The sequence below is a fragment of the Penicillium coprophilum genome, assembly GCF_028826855.1.
Source record: "Penicillium coprophilum strain IBT 35676 chromosome Unknown utg000005l_segment0_segment0, whole genome shotgun sequence".
In the NCBI taxonomy this organism is placed as follows: domain Eukaryota; kingdom Fungi; phylum Ascomycota; class Eurotiomycetes; order Eurotiales; family Aspergillaceae; genus Penicillium; species Penicillium coprophilum.
This window is the reverse complement of record NW_026622724.1, coordinates 3,762,891-3,784,015: the sequence shown is the minus strand read 5'-3', so window position 1 is coordinate 3,784,015 and position 21,125 is coordinate 3,762,891. Positions and strand designations below refer to the sequence as shown.

Below are 21,125 nucleotides of genomic sequence, written 5' to 3'. Positions count from 1 at the left end.
CAAGTCTATGTTTTATCTTTTTTAATCAAGCCTGCCCCACGTTCGCCTTTTCCCTAAACAGGTACTCCGTAGACTAAACGTGTTGCAAGCCCGGCTTTCTGTTGATCTATCGAGCTAAACGACTCCTATATCTCTCCTTTCGACTGATATTGCGACGAGACTGAGGGCGACGTTCACACTTTGCTGCCAGAGTGACCGAAAATCGACTAGCTTCTATGTGTCACAGGCTCCTATACCACAGTGGTAAGCCTAAGGATGCTTTGTTTGTTTCATATTTCCGCTAGTATGAGCATTCTGAGCATTCCATCAATTGGTTCGAACCAAAGACAGTTATATAGAAACCGGTGATCTTTGGTGCTGTTTGCGCTGGGACAAGGGAACATTGAGATTCTTTCATGCGGAACAATTCTGGCACCAGTACAAATTGGATTTGGTATCGAACAAGAGATGGAGCTAAGCTAGTCCAAATATGACATGGATGGGAGTACATAGTATATGGAATCACTTTGTGACAGTTAGAAAGCCTTATGTTATGCACCTCTCCAGACATGTGCTGCGGTAGGCATGGCTCTCCTAGCATGGATATGATCCAGGAACTAGTGCACAATATAGGTATTAGATTCGAGTTGTATAAGTAGGCAAAGAAATCGCGGTATAGGGCAGGTATTTTGAGGAAGTCTTGTTATGGCCTATCTCCTCGTCCAGAGTTCACTCGTAAATAAGGAAAATCCGGGTGTTGATCCCTGCACCCCATTAGTAGTCACGTGATTACAGGGCACACTCTATCAGAATCAATAGGATGAAAGTCACATGACTAGCAACCTCACATATCAGATCTCCCATTGTAATATATCAGATTTATATACAAAAGCCTCAATTTATCCGCATTGGGCAGTTTTTAAACGTATGATTCCTCTCCCCACAGGCCGAGCACCTGCTTGGGGCCTTCTGCCTCTTGGTTGGGCGCTCCTCCTGCCTAAATAGGCAATTTGCATCCCGTTTTGGCTGCGGTATCCTTGGGGGGAGGATTGGGACCACTTGAGTGCCTGGGATCGTGTTGATATACCAAAATGCGTCGATATCGCTGAATCCGATTGGCTCATTTGATCTGATAAGATCAGATAAGTAGTGCTTGCATGGAAGCCCCATAGAGCGAGTGAAATACCCAGAACATAGCCCAAGTTCGCTAGGTTGGAGTGCTAATTCACGTTGGGTATGGATCAATCTGATAGCATGATTAGATATATAACCCCTAACCAAGTCATATAGCTGAAACATAGCTATCTTTGGTATAAGGATCTTATCAGATTCAATCTTGATCTTAATCCCTGCTTGCTGCTGTGTGAATACCTTATCAACTGCATTGAAAACAGTTAAAAGGTCTCCATTTGCACCATTTAGCTCCGCTTTAAGCTGCACATGAAAACCTTCGGAGCGAGAACTTGCTAAATTACCAAAATGGGTAATATCTTTGACTAGAAATCGGATGAATTTCTGTTTATAGGTTAGCCACGTAGTAAATAAATAGTCAATTAGCTCAGGGTAGGCTTGAATCATAGATATAAGGTTAGATAACCTTGAGTTATACTCATCTTCTGTATTTGACTGGCATAAATCCCTCCATTGTGTCATAAAAGCATCGAAATCTATGCTTTCATCTGGTTTTTGACCATTACCTAGCATAATACTCTTAGCTTTTGCTAATACTGCTTTATTGATATGCCAAATACAGAGTAAATGGCTAAAATCAGATAGAACAGTCTCAATTGCCCCGACTAATGCTAAATCACAGTTAGTAATAAATATAGTATTATAGGGTAAACTTAGCCATTCGTGAAATAGGGTTTGTAGTGCCCAAATATAGCTATTTATTTGCTCATTTTGCATAAAGCAAATAGCAAATAAAAAGGTCTGATTAGTAGGAGTAATACCAACCACTTCTAAAAAGGGTAGTTGATATCGATTTGTCTTATATATACAGTCTAGTATAAATACCCTATTATATTGATTAGCCAGTGATATTGCAGCGGGGTGAGATATAGCTAAAAATTCAATTTCATTATCAGATGAAACCTTGATTTTATACTTATATTGCTTCATCTCTAATTGAGATATTAAGAACTCAGTTTTTGACTGAAAGCCTTGCTTTTGACGTTGATATCGCTGTATCTGATTGTATATATCCCGGGGTTTGATTGGCTGCGAGGACTGGTTTTGGATAATTTGCATGATTTTCCGGGGGGGGATAGCTAGATCAGATAGCTCTTTAATCTTATCAGTCTGATCAGATTGAAGCTTTCGGGCTTGAGGGTAAACTATCGGATTATTAGCAGGATGATTATGATCTGAATTCCGGATTTGGAGGTGCCATTTGCTATCTTTAATACTTGCATATAGCCAAAAAGGACAGCCTTTCCTTTTTGAGCTGGTCATCCGAGGTTTTTGACCGATTGTAGGCTTTTGATCCCATCTTGGCTTACCTGATTCGACACATTGTATAGTCACAGATCTACCTGGATTACTCCGCTTAATAGCAGTGCAATAGCCCTGGGATAGGGCATGCTTCTGGACCATTTCGAGTAACTCATCGCGAGTATCATATACCGCTTCAGGGGGGAGAAGCGCTAGTAAAGTCATTGAATTAGTATAAAAGATAGGTAACGTGGAGGTGATACGCTTACCCATAGTGGGGTCCATGGAGGTGGGGTTGATTGCAGCCATTTTTGCAGCGGTTGATTGGATCAGATCAATAGATATCAAATGATTTATATAGAAACTGGAGTGAAGAGAGGGAGAGAGAGAGAGTGGGGGGGGGTGGTATTTATATCATATACAGTGGTTGCTATAGGAGATCTGATATGTGAGATTGCTAGTCATGTGACCTTTATCCTATTTATTCCGATGGGGTGGGTATTATATAATCGCATGATTACTAATGGGGTGCAATTGCTGATTTTTGGGGTGCAGGGATCAACACCCGTGCAAGATTAGTGCTTCGGAGATTCCAAGTAGCAGATAGTTTACACATTGAGAATACATACGCTTACACCTCTTTTGATTGACTCCTTGATTTGTTGTCCTGGTTTGCTTCGTATGTCATGGAAGGTATGAGATTGCATTACGACTGCTGAATCGACCCGTATGCCAAACAGCATACTGCCTTGAATGCTCCCCTCTTCAGTATATATAAGACGCTCTATAGGATTTTATAACTCCTTCGAAACAAAGTAGGCCTGATTCTGCAGCTTTTGCATGATTCCCTTGGGGTCATATCTTTTTGCCACAGTGCTGATATATTTGAGATTCTTCTCCCCAAAGGACTGCAGCGGCTTTTGATTGGGACCTGCGTCGTTGACGAAGATGTACGGGAGCAAAAGACCCTGTGACTTTGCGCTCGAGGTGAGACTGGCAAGCAACGAATCCACCCTACCCGTCACCACCGATTGGCTAATGTTCACTGGGAATTGAGCGAAGATATTCACCCCTGTATGAAGTATGGTGAGAGATTATCACCAGATAGATATAAGCACAACATTATACGTACAAAGTTGAGGTGTGGCCTCCAAGCCCAGTAAATTCCCTTCGTTTTGTGAATTTCCTTGGTTCACTAAATTTGGAATGATACCCTGAGGTACGTAAGATAGTACTGCCCCCGAGGGCAGAGAGGCAGCGGCCTGGAGATAGGTCGAGTACGTGTCCTGCAGAAACGTCGGTCCTGTCACTCTGAATGTGAATGTACCGCCGTAGGATACACCCTCGGAACTCAGTCCGGCAGAGCCAATCGTGAGGAGAAGCTCACTGAGCGAGCCGTTTGTCGGTGGATACAAGGTAGAGGCCACAGGGATGTCAGAGAATGGATCAAAGGCTGCAGGCGTGGATACATGGCCAAGATACCCGTAGAAGACCAAGGTATAGTTGGGGTTTGTCTGGATCTCCACATTGCTGTTTGTGTCCGCATCCAAAAGATACGTCGCGTACGCCGCAAGTACGGCGGGTGTGTTGGCAACGGTGTACGTGTTTATCTCGTAGTAGACATCAATTCCAGTGTTTGTAGCAAGGTCATATTCAGTAACGATGCCTAATCCTGTCAGTAGCGGGAAGAATCTTTGGATATAATTAGTCTTACCGAAGTTATTCAAACCCCCCTTTAGGCCTTTGTATAAATCTGCATGGTCGGTTGGGGTGGCATTGACAATATCTCCATTGGGAAGTACCACCTGGAATCGGGTGACGCTGTCAATAGCCAATCCGTGCGTGTTGTAGAAAGTACTGAGACCACCTGACTTCGATGAATGTCTGATTTTATGATTTCGGCGAGGGCTGATTCACTCACCACCGAGAATATACCCGCCGACACCCACAACCGCTTCACGACCACCCAAGACCGTGACATTATATGGCTGAAGGTACCTGTATACAGACTCCCATCTATTGCCAGGCCCAACGGTGACAGTCCCACGATCCTCGCTTATGGATATGGTGTTCAACTTCTCGAGAGCGATTAGCACTCCGTCGTGACCGATTGAACTGAATCCCGGGTTGATGTTGTGTCCACCCGAGCGAATGGCAAACTTGGTCTTGAGAATACCGAGAATCTGCAACAAGCGCGAGACCTCATGGGCGGAATCAGGCGTCACAACGCAGGACGCATTCAATCGGCAATTTTGTGACCAGGCTTCATCGACCAAAACGTCATAGTAGGGCGAGGTCTCTGTAAATGTCTCATTTTTGGAGAAGACGCGAGTCAAGATGCTACAGGTATATCCAGCATTTCCAACAAGAGCATCGCCACCTGGGAGAGAGACTCCCAGCGACGAGAGAGCAGCAGCAGCCGAGGGTCTAGTTGGGTTGGAGGCTGCGGTAGCTGTGACTGTGGCCAGTATACCTATGAAGCTCACTATCATCGAGAGACTCCTGGCCATGTTGACTGATGTCAATTGTCCGAGTTGCAGGTTGTGCGCGTTGGCGGCCCTTTATGGACCTACGGTCTACCATCTTGGAGGGACCCTGCATGTATTGTACTGTTCTGAACCCATTGCAATGCCGAAAGCCATTCATTTCTTTACTTTTTCTCATGCCCGAGTTCGAAGATGAATTGATCGACAAAGCCTGACTAGGGACATGCCTCTCGGACTACCGATCTGGCTCGGCCGACGGACTGGGATGACCCTCGCTCTGTATTATGTCAAACGCTCGAATGATAACTAGTTATATGGGTAATCAAGAGCAAACAAAACCAAGTCGTCTTGCCCACGAACCCATTTTTCATTCAGCAATCTGAACAAATATGGGCCTTTTTGCCCTCGAGGAGTGGGCAGCCGCCAATCGCGACTACAACGACACCCCGGCGCCCTACTGGCATGCGAAGTCCGTACCCGATGGCTTCACCGCCATCTCAGGAATCCTATGGTCCATCTCATACATCTTGATGGCTAAAAAGGCTTTCAAGGATCGTTCCTACGCCATGCCTCTTCATTGTCTTTGCTTGAACATTACATGGGAAGCAGTTTATGGATTTGTTTACGGCCCGGGTTTGCTAAATCAGGTCGTGTTCGCCCAATGGATGATTGTCGACGTGGTCCTCTTCTACGCAATTCTTCAATCAGCCCCATATGCCTGGAAGCAGTCCCCGCTGGTTGCACAGCATCTTGCAGGTATAATCGTGGTCGGATGCGTGGTTTGCCTGTGGCTGCATCTGGCGATCGCGGCCACGTTTATCCCGAGTATTGGCCGACAGGTTGTGTTCATGACTGCATGGCCCATGCAGGTTCTTATCAATTTCAGCTCAATTGCGCAGCTACTATCTCGTGGAAATACTCTCGGTCATTCTTGGGCAATTTGGTAAGTGGATAGATCTTCGGTGTAGTCACCTGGATTTGGCGCTTACAGCATAAGCAGGTGGACAAGAATGCTGGGCACTCTGGCAGCTGCCTGTTGCTTCTTCTGGCGTGTATACTACTGGCCAGAAAGATTTGGATATGCATGGAGCCCTTACGGACAGTTTTTGCTACTGGGTAGTGTCGGGTCTGACATGGTGTATGCTGTGATCTACATCCATGTACAAAGTTTGGAGACGCTCCTGACTTCGCCGGCTAAGAGCAAGAGAAAAAGGGATAACTGAAAAGGAGTAGAAAGTAGCGCTGTCACAAGGGAGTGGTAGTAACAGGAATTGAGGTTGGGTAAAAGGAAGTCGTATGTCCATCAGTCGGCATAACCACGTATTCCTCTGTATACATTCCAGTCAATTTGTAGAAAAACGTCTATATATCTAGATATTGAAATACCTGCAGTTGCTGCTCCCAATACTTCTATCTAGTGTGACTTCTCCCCCTTGGCTGATGCCTCCTGCTCTAATTGCTCACGAAACCTTTCTCGTGCTAGTTTCTGTGCCTGTGGATCCGCAAATCGACGATGGAACCAGCTTTTTTGCATTGTCTTGCAGGCCCCTTCCCAATCTGTTGTCCACTCTGGATAAAAGGGCGCATATCCCAGCAGCCCACCGATCCACCTACCCACCACAATCCCCAGAAACAGCCCGATCCACGAGCGGAAAGGTACCCACCACAGCGGAGAAAGATACGTGCCTCCGGCATCAAACATCTATGTCTCATTAAATTTTGAATTCCCCCCTAGGGACACAGATCCTTGGCTTACCGAGAGAACCTGCACGAAATCCAATTTCTCCCCCCGTTGAAAAACATCCTCCTGATACCCATACCAATTCTCAAAGAATGGCTGGTCCATCAAAGGCGCACCATCTTCCTCTGCATCTGGATCACTGGCACTCACGACGAACTCTACCTCGTTTATCTCCGTTCCCGGGGTTCCATAAATGACATGATGGGTATAGGGAGGTACTGCGAGTTCGCCATCACTGGGGGTCCGGTGAATGGCACGCCCATTAAATTCGATAGTGAGGTTCCCGCGAAGTACACGGAAGAATTCCCACTGGGAGGGATGAAAGTGTGTGGGAGGCTTTTGGCCGTTGGCAATCAGCTTGGCATAGATGCCGCGGCTTGGCCTCATGATACCTTGGAATTCGAACAAGCGGTCCGGAGGCCGAGGCAGATTACGCACCGAGATGGCTCCATCAAATTTTGTTAGTGGATCCTGACCGGCTGTAAAGGTACGAGGTTTGCAGGGTGCCATCTCTAGTCATGTATGTAAAAGTGGAAGTAGACGTGAGGGAAGAACCTCGAAAAGGATAACTTGCGTACTTTACATACTCGGTGTTCCTTTTGCATCTCCTAGTCGGACTACACAGGAGAATCCATCAAAATGCAAACTTGACTGGGCATCAATTTCAAAGAAGACTGGTGTTCATTCGGGCGAGGTTGTCTCGGTCTTCCCTTTGAACTTCCCTTTTGGGATTTGGCGTCGGCCGAATGCTGAGTCACCCCATCACCTAAGCCGCCGTTTGTCAGCCCAGCTGAACAATCCAACAAAGAAGTACAAACGGGGTACGTTGTGAGAAGAGTAAGTCGAGTACAGAATATGACTGCCTTACTTCTTCTCTATCATCTATTGTGCTCTTCACATTGGTGACCCAAAGTCTCGCATCTTCACTCTCAATCAACATCCATTATGGTCAACATCATCCAACCCAAAATCGATCCCCTGCCTACCGGCATTGACCTGACGGGTAAAACTGTGGTCATTACCGGTGCCAGTGCTGGAATGGGTCTGGAAACCACCAAACAGCTACTACGACTGCGCGCTTCGACGGTGATTCTCGCTGTGCGCAATGTCGCCAAGGGCGAGGCTTGTGCAACGTCCCTTCGACAGGACCGCCGTATCCAAACGCACAATCCCGATGCGATCATCAAGGTCATGGCGCTCGATGTGGATGACTATGCTAGCGTACAGCGGTTTACCAAGCAGCTCCGCAAAGAGATTCCGGTGGTGCATCTCCTCATTCTCAATGCGGGTATCGGTCTGCTGAAGCTGGAACGCAGCCCGAGCGGCCATGACCGCACCACCCAGGTTAATTACTATTCCAACGTTTTGTTGATCGCCGAGCTCCTGCCGTATCTCGAGGCGGGTGCAGAGAAGACCGGTTCTCCTGCACGTATTAGCTGGGTTGGCAGTCGTGCACAGGAGAGCACAAGTCTAGAGAAGAAAGCTCCTATCAAGCCCGGTGAGGGTGTGCTTGCCCACATGGACAAGGAAGAGGCTTTTGTTCCGTTCCAGCGCTATGGGGACACGAAGCTACTTTGTGCGTTGTTCATGTATAGTCTGGCGCCGCGGCTGGATCCCAAGAAAGTTATCCTCAATATGATGTGTCCCGGCATGGTGAATACTAGCATGAGCGATGTTCTTCCAATTCATTTGCGGTTGATCGTGAATGTTGTTAAGTCATTCCGTGCCAGGTCTGTTGAGGTGGGTGGTTGGATCATCTTGCATAGTGCGCTGGTGGCAGGCCCTGAGTCTCATGGCAAGTTTTTGGGTGACAAGGAAATTGTTGAGTAAGTGATCTCTATACGTTTCTTTTCTGAAGAGCGATTTCATCAATAGCTAATCCGTCTTCCCGTATAGGAAAGGAGCGTTCATCCTATCACCGGCAGGCCAGGAGATCCAGAAGAAACTGTGGGAGGAGACAATTGCCGAAATAGGTCAATTGACGACACTTCCTGCTGAGTTCAAATAGACGTTTCGGAGAGTGTTTCTTTTTGTTCCTGACAGGTTGTCGGTCAATGTCTACCTCATTCAAGTCGAAGCCCTTAAGGCTTTAGTATTTAGCACCAATCCATCCTAATTATCTCGTTATATATATATGTGCAGTACATCACCTACTGTCTTCCCTTTTTGCAACAACTTCGTACCACTAATCACCAAATCCACTCCCATCCTCTCGCCACGAAGTTACCTGGTACTGCTTCAGCAGACTGTCGAACGTGTTCCAACGCAGCCAATAGATCCCCTCTCTCATGACGAATCCCCATTCCCAGCGCGACTGGTATCCCCTTCAGCTGGACACGAGTCCAAATATACCAAGACAGTGTGGTCGCATATCCTACCCACAGCCGCATCCCCCAGGCTTTGTTACCCGATCATCAACACCAAGCACCCAACAACCGAAATCCTCAGCTATAATTGCCACTCCCTGAAGCACAAAATATTTTATTTCTCCACCATCTGATAAGGGGAGACCAAGTGCTCGTGTCACTTGGTATGACCCACACGCATGAATCAAGCCCGAAACGAAGAAACTCATCAAGAGAAGGAAGTACCGCCTCCCGAGCCGAACAATCGTCCGTTTAGATGTCCTCACACTGTTCGGTAGCAAGCTGATAAGATATTCACCGGGCGCACCTGCCTGTCGCCGCAGCTGCTGGTGCCAGGTGTATCCCCAGAAGCGGCGAATGCTGTATGCTTCGCTCACACTAGCGAAATTCGGTGGCCAGGACGCGGGATCCCGCCACGAGCGAGGACCGATTTGAAGGCCAACACAGAGAGCCGAGAGCGGAAGCATGAGAAGACCGAAATGGCTATATATTGTCATTGCACAGCCGCCCACTATCAAGGCATAGATCTGCAATTTGTCGACGAGCGAGGGCACGGCATTTTGATTTGATAAAACAAGATGGCCAGTCACATTGACGAGATGGAGACCCGCGTACATGGCAATCCATGTAATTAGTTGGGCTCTCACGAATTGGAATTTGGTTATTGGCGCTGGGGACTTGGGAATGCCGCCGACGCGCCAGTTCCAGCCGATCCCGCGAGTGACGCTAAAAAGCTCCAGGGCCCAGAAAAGGCGCTCGGACCCGGGAAGCGTGGCTGCGTCCTCAGGAGTTTGGTTGACGACGCGATGGAATGTCTTCTCCGGGACGGTTGTATATAGTCGATCAAAGTAGCGTGCTAACATATTCCCCATGAGTACCCCTGAGGAGTAAAGAATAGCCCGGTCTGGTATTGGAGGCGGCGGAGCAATGAAGGCCTGTACTGCGCAGGTGATCTGGAGAAGAAATAGTCCATAGCGAAGTGCAGTTCCATGCGATGTCTGTGGGATACAGATGGCGAGCAAGAAGGCCAGGACTGTATACTGTCCACTGTCGAGTGAGAATTGCCTGGTTTCCAAACCAGCGGGTATCCAGGAAGTATCCATTTCGACCATTTTGAGAAAGAATTTAGAGATTGGAGATCTTCTGCGTGGAACTGGCCGGGTCTCTATGGCTTTTAGGGCTGTCTCGGCGCTTTCGGTCATCGGGGCTGGGCAGCATTCGGCCGATCGGGAGATCAGCAGCGCAGTCAAATATAACTATACACATACAGAAGTTGGAATGATACGACTTGAGTATTATTTCTTGGTCACTACAGTCAAATGGGGTTGGTTTCTATAGTTCCTGTGAGCCTCTGGCTCATTGCGGCGGCTACGTTTGCTGTTTACCATGCCATTCGTGCTGTCTACCTGATCTTCTTCAGTCCATTGGCCGTTTTTCCAGGCTCACCATGGGCAGCTTTGGGGGAATAGTGCGTATCAACCTTGGGATTAAATCTAGTCGTACTAACCATGTACTGCAGTTGGGAGGCCTATTGGAACATCGGCCTCAGACCTGGCCATAAAGGCCAGACGCTGTTCAAACTTGAAGAAATGCACAAGCGTTTAGGACCTGCATTGCGCATGGGCCCCAATGAAGTGCATATCTACGATCCAGCTTTCTACCACGAGCTGTATCGACCAGGTAGTCGGTACTACAAAGATCCATCCATGCACAAGGTCCTAGGAGCCCCGTCGAGCACGCTGGCCGAGAGCGACCCGGTGAGACATAAGCAGCGAAAAGCACCACTAGAGCCACTTTTCTCTAAGAAGAACATTCTCAGTCTGGAGCCAATGCTGATGGAGCATGTTGACTACTGCTCAAAGCGATTTGATGAGCTTTTTGCTCAGGGAAAACCTGTATCGATGGAATGGGCTTTGAAGTCTTTGGCAATGGGTATGTATCAACCTTGTATACTACCCATAACATATTTGAGATTCTAACTGAATGAGTCAGATATGGTGTCTCAGTTTGCCTTTGGTCAATCCCTCAATGCCCTCTCCGATCCGGAGTTCAAGTCACTCCCTGTGCGCGTCTTCCAACAATACCTACCCAGTCTACATGTCATCAAAGCTTTTCCTTTTGTGCGATTGCTCAATTCATTACCACTGTGGATTGCCAAACGCATTTCACATTCCGTTGAGATGGGCCACGAGTTGGAACAGGTGATTTTGGCCTACACATCTCCCTAGCCAACCCGTTTTTACTAATTTATTCTATCCAGTTCGCCGCCCGTCGCATCGATGAGTATATCAACGCGGCAGCAGCAGGAAAAACCCCTAAATTCCCTACCCTCATGGAGCGTTTACTCATCCCGATTCCTGAGAAAGGCTATGCAGTCCCGGACAAACAGGGTCTCCGTGATGAGCTTCTCACAGTGATCTCCGCCGGAGATGACACCACTGGAATTGCCAATACAGTGACACTTTTCAATATCTACAATGACCGTGAAATCCATGACCATCTCCTGGCAGAGCTGAAAACTGTGATGCCTACACCAGATTCCCATGTCTCATATCTTCAGCTCGAAGCGCTGCCATATCTGGTTCGTATTCTCTTCCCTTTGTCACCCCAAAGAGGGCATGTTATGCAAATCACTCCAACTTACATCGACACGACACGAACAGACAGCAGTGATCAAAGAAGGTCTCAGATACTCCTCTCCCGCAGCCTCCCGCACCCCCAGGCTCGTTCCGCCAGGTGGTGTTCGTCTTCCAGACGGCCGATTCATCCCTGCAGGAACTAGGGTCGGAATGGCCATTTACCATATCCACTACAACGAAACGCTATTTGAGAATCCTCGCGTGTTTGATCCAGAGCGTTGGCTGCAAGGATCGGAGGTGACGGCTGAGCGAGCTAAGTTCCTGGTGCCGTTTTCGCGAGGTAGTCGATCTTGTCTAGGAATCAAGTATGCGCTTGTGCTGATTCGAGAAAGAAATCTGGCTAACCGGTGTTTGATGTAGTCTGGCATATATGGAAATGTATATGGCTATCGCATATATTGTGCGACGATTCGATTTGGACCTAGTTGGGACAACCGTGGAGGACATGAACTGGGATGATATGGTCGTGCCGCAGTTCCATGGAGAGTTCCTGGCGTTGACAAAACGGCGGGGGGATTAGGCACAGATGAAGGTGTCTCTATTTGTTCATATAGTTGGAGATACCATTCTTCACAGGTATAGATCGATAGGTGTTGATGAGGTCATGTGTCTTTATAGTTGATGATATGGTTCATGCAAGATTTGAAGAAGTTGATATGTCTATATACATATCTCCGACAACACAATATCCGAGCTATTCTTCCAACACCTGACAGAAATATTCAACGAGATGATGGACCGTAGGGTACTTCCACACCAACGTTGGCCCAACACTCACAGTAAGCGTCTGCTGCAGACTCATGCGGAATTTCACCGTCATGACAGAGTCCATTCCCATCTCCGGCAGCGCCACTGTCTCATCTACCTCGTCTTCCGGGATCGATAATGTCGTCGACACACACTTTCTCACAGCAACGCGCAGATATTCTACTAATTCTTTGCCAGTCAGCTTCTTCATTTCTCCTCCCTTCTCCCCATCGCTCTCATCTCTAACTCGCTCTTTCCCCGTCGCAATATCCCTCAGAATCGGATGTGGCAACGGCTCCCTCGATTCAAGCGGCCGGGCACGAAGAACGACTCCATGATCGGCACCCTCAACCGCCGAGATATAACTCCAAGCCCGAAACGCCTCGTCAGCAGTCACATCTGTAATCCCACGAGCGTACAGTTCCGCCTCCAGGGCTCCATTGGAACTAGCTCCCATACCCATACCTCGCCAGGAGGTCCAAAGGAGCGAGATGGAATTATCGCCGTCTCTCCTGCGTGACCGCGCCAGAGCATCCAAAAAAGAATTCCCACTCGCGTACGACGCCTGGCCGGGGAATCCCAGGAGTTGGCCGCAAGAAGAGAAGAGGACGAAGAAGTCCAGGCCTGGGGAATTGGGAGGAAAAACGGTGTGGAGCGCCAGGGCACCTGCGATCTTCGGCGCAAGAACAGCATCAAAGACATCCGGGGTAATTTGCCGAATCAGCTGGTCGCGGGTGATACCAGCGGCGTGAACTACGCCGGCCACGGGTGGGAGGCTAAGTGTGGTGAGGGCCGAGCGAAGATTGGTCGCCCCGGAGGGATGGGAAATATCGATGGCCAGAAAGTGGATAGTGGCACCGAGGCGTTCAAGAGAAAGAACGTTTTGGATGATCGACAGGGTCTCGGGTTTATGCGAGGCGGTCCAAGTAGATCTTGGGGGTAGAGAGCGACGAGAGAGCAGCAAAATGCGTCTCGCGCCTTGGGTGGCCATCCACTGAGCGACAGAGAGACCGAGACAGCCAAGTCCACCGGTGATCAGATATGTGGATGCTGGGGAGAATGTGAGAACAGCGGGTCCGGCGGTGGGGTGGAGCGGGGCGGAGCGGAGCGGGCGAAGGCGAGCAATCCGTGGGACCCCATCTTGGACCTTGATAATGTCAGCGTTACGCACATAGCGCATTGCCATAAGAGGAAAGGCCGAGGGGTCTTCGAGGTCAATCAGACCACCCCATATCTCGGGGTGTTCGGTGTGCAGAATCCGACCGAGGCCTGTGAGCGCACTGTGGCCTATATTGGTTTCGGAGGTGAGAGCGAAGAGGCGCATGTTGGGTTTTTCCGAGACGGAGAGAATCACCTGCACTGCTGACACGAGGCTATTGCAGGTGCTGGTGGCGGTCTCGAAGATTTGATCGGTGTCTTGAGGGAGATAGACGACCGCCAGAGATGAATGATTTGTCAAGGGCAAGTCTGAGGCATGCTCATGGACAGAGGTGGAGATACCTTTCCTCTCGAGCTGTCTTTGGTACGTTTCTACGTGAGTCTTGGTGGCTTCTGGTGCCAGAAAGGCGATGTGGCCAAATTCCAGAGGTTCCTCAACCAGCACCGCGGGTGGCCAGCTGATTTGATGCACCAGACCGGAGATAGTCTTTCGCGACAGCGACTCGCCCTCAACACCAGCGAAAGCCATACCCTGGATCTCCACAAGAACGGTCCCGTCCTCTGCGCTGATGACCACGTCGGCTGTGTCGACGGAGGATTGCGTCTTCCTGCAGTGGATGTATACGACTTGCGGTGTGGCCACGTCAACGGCAAGCACGCGTCTAACGGCCGTGGGCATGCGAAGTCGAGGTGCGCAGTGCCAGAGTGTTGACGCAATGGAGGTTGCTGCATCCATGACGGACGTTAAAAGATCGTCCATGCCGGGCAGGTTGTCCGGATTGGCGTTTACCCTGGCTAGCATCTCGTTGTCGCTGGCCAGATGCTGGGATACCCGCCATGGAAACCCCATAGCAGACACACCCACAGAGGCAAGGTAATCCATCGAGAAGTTTGCCGGCAGCTGCTGTGGCAGTCTTTTCCCGATCTCCGCTATGTTGACACAGCTGACGGATGGGTTTGAGTCAACCGCGCCCACAGTTGCGGTAGTATTGACAAGCCACGACCCATCTTCATTGCTCATGGACTCCTCCATACGAGATGTGATGGTGATGCTACGCGTATTATGTCGGATCTGGATCTCGCGGGCAGGTGACACCACTACAGGCACTTGAAGCGACACATTCTCCACGCTCCTGGGAGAGAGTGCGCGAAGAAATGTATGCAATAGCACAGCGGCGGGCACGATCTCGGACCCATGGAGTGGGTGACGTCCAGGAAAAGGCCGATTGTGTTCCTCAAGGCGAGTTTGATAAAGCACCTCGTCCGTTCCCCAAAGAGCGGTGCGAGTACCCAGCAGGTCATTGGCTGCAGGATTGTGTGTCGGCGCCAGCTGAGCAGCTGTCATTCCAGTGACAGCGCGATAGAATGACTGATGATGCCAGATTGTCCCAGGCACTGATGAGCTCCATGGCGCAGTAGGGTCAAGATCTGTGCATTTCACAGTGCAGCCGAAGCAATGCAAACGTCCCACGGCAGCTAGGATGCTCTTGAGCACCGGCTGCTTACGCACCATCGTGGGTGTCACCATAAACCGGTCGAACGTCCGCTCGGTGATAGTCTCGACGATCGAGTGCGTTATGATGGGATGACTGGCCAGCTCCACAAATGCGCGGAATCCGTCGTCTACCAGTGCGGCGACGGTCGACTGCAGTCGGACTGGCTGGACCATGTTCATTACCCAGTACTCGGCATCGCGTGGTGCTTCTGACCGTGGATCCAACAGCGAAGTCGAATAGAGCGCCCGATGCGGCACTTGAGGGTGTAGCTCGCCTTTCAGCGCGTCGCGAAGGGGACCAGCTAATTCCGCGAGCAGCGGTGTGTGAAAAGGCACATCTGTAGCGACGGCATGCACCTCTATACCTTTTTCACGCCATTGTTGGGATAATTGCTGAACCGCAAGAGCAGTGCCAGATACTACACACGCGGTCGGCGATGCCTCAATTGCGACCGACGCGCCGGGGTGCGTGGCGATACGCGCACGGACTTCGGACGCCGGCAGCCGGACCAAGGCCATCGCACCTTGGCCGATGAACTCACGGTAAAGACGCGCTCGTCGACATACTACCAGGGCTGCTTCATGCCAGGTCAGAGCCCCAGATATGACTGCCGCGGCGGCCTCACCCAGTGAATGGCCCACAACAGCGGCAGGAGGACCAGACTCCGCCTCGAGCACCGCGGCGATGCCCAGATGCATGAGGAATGTCATCGCCTGGATAACATCGGTGCGATCCGGACAGCCAGCTTGCAAAGATTCAATTGCAGAGAACCCCAGTTCGGTTTGAATAATTGGTTCCAGATTGCGCACCACTTCTCCGAACGCTGGACTGGAGTGAAATAACTCGCGACCCATGTCGGGCCACTGCGCACCATGGCCTGAGAACACCCAGACTGGACCCTTTGCTACCTCGGTTCCAATTCGGTCACTGATAACCCAGCGATTTGGAACATTTTTGGCCACATCATCAAGGGCAGCGATGGCATTTGCGATTGAATCAACGACAATAGCGTGGCGGAAGCGATGATGCGCACGGCGCTGCGATAGCGTCGACGCAAGTGTTGCCAGGGATACCGCTGGGCCAGTGTCGCGCAACCACTGGCTCAGACCGCTAGCCGTTGTTGAGATGCGGTTCGCTTGAGGCACGGACAACAGAAGGAGGACTGGCGCAGCATCATCATCTGGAGTCTGGGTCAGTCGATCGGCGAACAAGGATTGTCCTGCGAAAGCCTCGATAACCGCATGCGACACTGTACCACTGTACCCGTACGATGCTACAGCTGCCCGTAATGGTCGCGATGAGTTGCCATGGGGCAGTATTACCAGCTCGCGGGCCGGACATAGTAAGCTCTCCTTCCATGCGATCTTACTGTTCAACTTCTGCAGGTTTGCCTGCGGAGGCACTTGGCCATTTTGAAGCACAAGAACCGCCTTGATGAGGCCCATCACACCAGCACCAGCCTCCAAATGTCCGATATTCGGTTTGATGGAACCGATGTAGCACGGGTTGGATGGATGCCGTCCAGATCCCACACCATATATCTCAGCCAAGGCGCTTGTTTCTGTGGGGTCGCCCAGTGATGTGGAAGTGGCATGTGCCTCAATATAGTTGATTGAGTCAGACCTCACCTTCGCCTCTTTGAGCGCCTTTCGGGCAACAAGCAGTTGCGCCTGCGCGTTGGGGGCCATGATTCCCAACGTCTTTCCATCCGAGGCTACTGCACTGCCCTTGAGTACAGCTAAAACCTGGTCGCCGTCTGCCAGGGCTTTATCCAAACGCTTTAGAATGACAACACCTGCTCCTTCGCCTCGGCCATACCCGCTCGCAGAGTCGTCGAAGGAACGGCACTTTCCGTCTGCGGAGATCGCTCCCGCCTCGTCCAGTACCCGGGTCAGTCCGGGTCCTAGGAGCGCGTTGACACCACCTGCAATGGCTAGATCAGTCTCGCCGGCACGGATAGCCTGTCGGGCATGGTGTACCGCGACCAGGGATGATGCACAAGCCGCGTCCAGTGCAACGCTGGGACCCATCAGATCCAGCAAATATGATATACGGCTGGGGATTCCGCAATAGGCTGTGCCAACACCCATATGTGCACCCACGTCGGGGAGGTCTTCCAGGACCAGCTTGGCGTAGTCATCGGAATTGACACCCATATATACTGAAGTGTTCGAGCCTGCAAGGCCGAAAGGAGAGATGCCTGCATCCTCCAATGCCTCCCAGGCAACCTCGAGCGCAATGCGCTGCTGGGGATCCATCTGCTCCGCCTCGCGCGGGGAGATGGCAAAAAAGGCAGCATCGAATTGATCAATATCGTTAAGGAAGTAGCCCCTGGCGGTGGTTTTGGCCAGTACGGCCGCATTGCGAGGATGGCGCTGTCGATAGGGGTCCCAGCGCCAGGAGGGTATGTCCCCTGAAGCATCACCTTTCTGAAGAAGGAACTGCCACAGCGCGGAGGGGGACTTGACATCTCCTGGGACACGACATGCCATGCCTATTATGGCAATTTCATCATTGGTGTCATTGTTGAGAATATCATCCTGCATCTCAGCGTCTTCGGTGCTGGTTGCGGGAGTCGTCGTGCCTTTGCTATCGTTGGAACCCCCCGCGGGCATGAGGGCCTCTGTGCTGCTGGTTGAAGCAATCATTATGCTGTGTAATGTTGACTCTATGATCAAACAGATAATTAATAAGGTTGTTTGAAGATTTTCAATCTTCCTTGCAGTCAGTTCAAACTAATAAATCACACTCTTTATGTATTAATATGAAGTTTCTGCGATGTCGATATGCATATACTTCGTCTAGCACCAATAGGAGTCCATTTCAGGATTCAATATGATTCACTAGATCCCTATCGGCCGGTGTGCCTCTCTGGTGACTTGGCATAGATTCGAGTAATCGGCTTGTCGGCCGAGGTGAAAGTTCTCTTTGGCCTAATGCGATTCCTGGCGCGACTCGGCTCAGCAACGAGACCGACCCCAAGGGCACTGTGTTATACAGAAAGTCGATGCTTTGAAATGTGTTTTTTGACAAGCCGGGATATGAGCTTTTGCTTTTTCTAATCTTCGTCTTTTATAAGGGTCTTTATTATACGTAACTGCTTGAGGCAGTCGTCCGAGTAGCATTATCAGTATGGCTGCGTCTACCACCATAAAGTACCCGCGCAATTTGCCTCGCGGTGTATGGGAACTGGCCCGGTTACACACTCGTGAAGCCTGGCTGTGCTGGTATCCTGCCATCTGGGGGGCATGTGTGGCCGCGGGCATGCGAGATGTGTCGCTGGAACTCGCTCCATTTCTCCGTTTACTATTTGGCATCTGGGCCAGCGTGACAGCTACACATTGTACATTTTGTACATTTAAGTACGTTCCGAAAGAAACCATGTGCCCATCTCCTACTGACGAGAGTACTAGCGATATCTGTGACCAAAAGCTTGACGAACATGTCGAGCGATGCAAGGTTCGCCCTCTGCCAGCTGGAATGCTCAGTACTACTGAGGCTGTCGTGGCTTTTTCATGTTGGCTGCCTGCCACACTCGCCGTTACTTGGGGCACACTAGGTTCGACCGTCACCGTGGGCTTCATCCCCGTATGGATGCTCAGCACTATCTACCCGTTCATGAAGCGCATCATTCCATTCCCACAAGTTGTGCTGGGGGCAATAATTGGTGGTGCCGTGTTCCCGGGATGGGTGGGAATTACTGGAGATCTGAAGAATCTAGATCAAGCACTTCCTCTATTTTTCGCCACAGCCGCGTGGGTTGTCTACTTTGATATCTTCTATGCGACACAAGACCGCCCAGACGACGAGAAGATTGGCGTGAAGTCACTCGCTGTACTGATGGGAAGGAACGTCCAGACTCTTCTGGCGGTGCTTGGCGCTTTGCAGGTACTGCTGTTCGCTGTCACCGCGCTGCGCGCGGACATGTCGCTCATCTTCTGGGTGCTGGGACTCGGTGTGTGGATGGTGAGCATGCCGTGGCATATTGTGTCGTTGGATCTCAAGGATCGACACTCGGGAGGGCGAATTTTCAAGTCAAATATCAAGTTGGGCTTATATTTGACCGGAGTGTCTTTGCTCGAGCTGTTTGTGGTGCGGGTATTTGATATTTCCCTGGGAACCATGAAGATGGAGCTGCGCTGAAAGGTGTAGTATTAAATAGGAAAGCATGTCGCTTAGTCTGGGAGTCTGCAGCCATTGCCATGCTGGCCAGCGTTCAGCCCTAGGCTGCTAGGTCTTTATCTGCTTGTATGCCCTCCGGCCGAGTATGATCGGTCTTGTTCTTGCTCGGCTGCACGGTTTCTAGCTTATGCCAGTATGAAGTTATGATGAGTCTATATTTTGCAAGTTATTCCCACTTTCATTGTCCATACAAATTTACGGAGTTCAGTAAAACAGCTGCTAATCACCATGAACCGCATCGACGTGCACCATCACTTCATTCCCCCTGCCTATGTCAATGGTATATTGATCCAATCCTCAAACCCTTCCCGGAGACTCAAATGACCAAGAAAATAGCCTTCAACTCAACGCCTGGTGATCCTTCTGGCTGGCACCTCCCCAAATGGACCCCAGAATTGACTCTCTCCCTCATGGCCTCTCACGCCACCCGCACGGCCATTCTCTCCTTGACTGCACCAGGCACCTCTATATTCTACAACTCCCCAGTAGCATCAGCCAACCTTGCTCGGGAGGTAAACATCTATGGCTTCCAACTTCAACAGGAAAACCCCAGTCGCTTCGGTTTCTTTGCCAGTCTCCCGCATCTAACGCCCGAAACTATCCCCTCGGCCATGGAAGAAATATCCTATGCTTTAGATGTCCTCCAGGCTGACGGCATCACTCTTTACACTCGTTACAGTGGAACTGGGTACCTCGGCCATGCTGCCTTTGCACCGCTCTGGGAGGAACTGAATCGCCGCAAGGCAGTAGTCTTCATCCATCCGACGAACACTGCCTCGGACAGACAGATTAAGTCTGATATGGTTAATTCAAAACTGCCACAGCCGATCATTGGTTACCCGCACGAGACATGTCGAGCGGCAGTCGATCTGATCACCTCGGGGACGATCTCCAAGAGCCCCGATGTGAAGATTATTCTTTCGCACGGAGGCGGGACACTGCCTATTCTCGCTACTCGGGCAGCAAATTTGCTCTATGACGCAGGTCTGACTGATATTACTCCAGAGATATTTTTAGAACAGGCTAGGGGCTTCTATTTCGATCTCGCGCTATCTGGGAACCCGAGGAATTTGGAGTTACTGGTGGGCAAGACTGGGTTTGCAAAGGCAGGACATGTGTTATATGGCAGTGACTTCCCCTATGCTCCTGTCGAGACTATCAACAAGTATGTTGAGATGATAGAGGGTTGTCTTTTGCCAGAAGAGGAGAAGGAAGAGATTGCCCGGGGTGCGGCAGTAGAGCTATTTCCGCGTTTTCGGATTGAGGAAGATAACAAGCAGATGTTTCGGCAAGCTAAGATATAAAATTTATGTAATTCTATTGATATGAGCAGGAAAGGCATCATTATTCGAGGATATTCGAAATATGGTGTATCTAAGTTTTGTGTTAGGGCTTACTGGAGCTCCAGGCCGAAAGCAGTCAAATCTGACAAGACTAGTAGACTCCATCAATATCCACTAGGAGTTATAGCTTATAGAAAATACATCATCTCGCTTAATAGAGTCTTTCGTCCGGAACACCCCGTCTGACTGACACGGCTGACTAGTGTACGATGATCAAATCGTATTCTCAAAGTATTTAATATATTCTCGTATCCCGATAGTGTTTCTTTACGTCTCTCTCACCTTCAGTCTATCTTGTGCGAGCGGAATTGAAAGTGCTAACTAACCTCATGGCGCTTCTTTATATAGCGAGTCTGGCTACGGCGGGCCTGGTGTTGCTTGTCCTCCGATCTGTTTTGTATAGCTGGAGAATCCAGCGGAAACTGCCTCCTGGTATTTACCCCATTGATCTTTCTACCTTTATTACACAAGAGAATATCAAACTAATGATATCCAGGCCCCCTTGGTCTCCCTCTCATTGGCAACATTCATCAAATCCCATCAGTGCGCGCGCAT

At 50.0% G+C, this 21,125-nt stretch overlaps 9 protein-coding genes across 9 annotated transcripts; 5 read left to right on the top strand and 4 right to left on the bottom strand.

Moving 5' to 3' along the window:
• Positions 1-3,206: 3,206 nt before the first annotated feature.
• On the bottom strand, positions 3,207-4,922 carry N7500_008944 (FAD-binding oxidoreductase; the record flags this gene model as incomplete). Its single annotated transcript, XM_056680088.1, has 4 exons — positions 3,207-3,484; positions 3,545-4,078; positions 4,127-4,279; positions 4,334-4,922. The coding sequence occupies 4 exons, from the start codon at positions 4,920-4,922 to the stop codon at positions 3,207-3,209; spliced, it is 1,554 nt and encodes a 517-aa protein (XP_056530460.1).
• Positions 4,923-5,287: 365 nt separating this feature from the next.
• On the top strand, positions 5,288-6,121 carry N7500_008943 (uncharacterized protein; the record flags this gene model as incomplete). The annotated part of the gene is made up of 2 exons (XM_056680087.1): positions 5,288-5,841; positions 5,899-6,121. The coding sequence occupies 2 exons, from the start codon at positions 5,288-5,290 to the stop codon at positions 6,119-6,121; spliced, it is 777 nt and encodes a 258-aa protein (XP_056530459.1).
• A 191-nt stretch (positions 6,122-6,312) lies between these two features.
• N7500_008942 (cupin domain-containing protein) lies at positions 6,313-7,149 on the bottom strand (the record flags this gene model as incomplete). Its single annotated transcript, XM_056680086.1, has 2 exons — positions 6,313-6,600; positions 6,655-7,149. 2 exons carry the CDS (start codon positions 7,147-7,149, stop codon positions 6,313-6,315), a joined length of 783 nt encoding a protein of 260 aa, XP_056530458.1.
• A 435-nt stretch (positions 7,150-7,584) lies between these two features.
• On the top strand, positions 7,585-8,647 carry N7500_008941 (uncharacterized protein; the record flags this gene model as incomplete). Its single annotated transcript, XM_056680085.1, has 2 exons — positions 7,585-8,465; positions 8,536-8,647. 2 exons carry the CDS (start codon positions 7,585-7,587, stop codon positions 8,645-8,647), a joined length of 993 nt encoding a protein of 330 aa, XP_056530457.1.
• A 366-nt stretch (positions 8,648-9,013) lies between these two features.
• Positions 9,014-10,117, bottom strand: N7500_008940 (wax synthase family protein; the record flags this gene model as incomplete). The annotated part of the gene is made up of 1 exon (XM_056680084.1): positions 9,014-10,117. One exon carries the CDS (start codon positions 10,115-10,117, stop codon positions 9,014-9,016), a length of 1,104 nt encoding a protein of 367 aa, XP_056530456.1.
• Positions 10,118-10,324: 207 nt separating this feature from the next.
• On the top strand, positions 10,325-12,164 carry N7500_008939 (cytochrome P450; the record flags this gene model as incomplete). The annotated part of the gene is made up of 6 exons (XM_056680083.1): positions 10,325-10,473; positions 10,525-10,937; positions 10,998-11,206; positions 11,266-11,586; positions 11,669-11,949; positions 12,005-12,164. 6 exons carry the CDS (start codon positions 10,325-10,327, stop codon positions 12,162-12,164), a joined length of 1,533 nt encoding a protein of 510 aa, XP_056530455.1.
• Positions 12,165-12,338: 174 nt separating this feature from the next.
• N7500_008938 (type I polyketide synthase) lies at positions 12,339-17,693 on the bottom strand (the record flags this gene model as incomplete). Its single annotated transcript, XM_056680082.1, has 1 exon — positions 12,339-17,693. One exon carries the CDS (start codon positions 17,691-17,693, stop codon positions 12,339-12,341), a length of 5,355 nt encoding a protein of 1,784 aa, XP_056530454.1.
• A 484-nt stretch (positions 17,694-18,177) lies between these two features.
• N7500_008937 (4-hydroxybenzoate octaprenyltransferase) lies at positions 18,178-19,188 on the top strand (the record flags this gene model as incomplete). Its single annotated transcript, XM_056680081.1, has 1 exon — positions 18,178-19,188. The coding sequence occupies one exon, from the start codon at positions 18,178-18,180 to the stop codon at positions 19,186-19,188; it is 1,011 nt and encodes a 336-aa protein (XP_056530453.1).
• Positions 19,189-19,547: 359 nt separating this feature from the next.
• Positions 19,548-20,531, top strand: N7500_008936 (amidohydrolase family protein; the record flags this gene model as incomplete). The annotated part of the gene is made up of 1 exon (XM_056680080.1): positions 19,548-20,531. The coding sequence occupies one exon, from the start codon at positions 19,548-19,550 to the stop codon at positions 20,529-20,531; it is 984 nt and encodes a 327-aa protein (XP_056530452.1).
• Between the last annotated feature and the right edge of the window lie 594 nt (positions 20,532-21,125).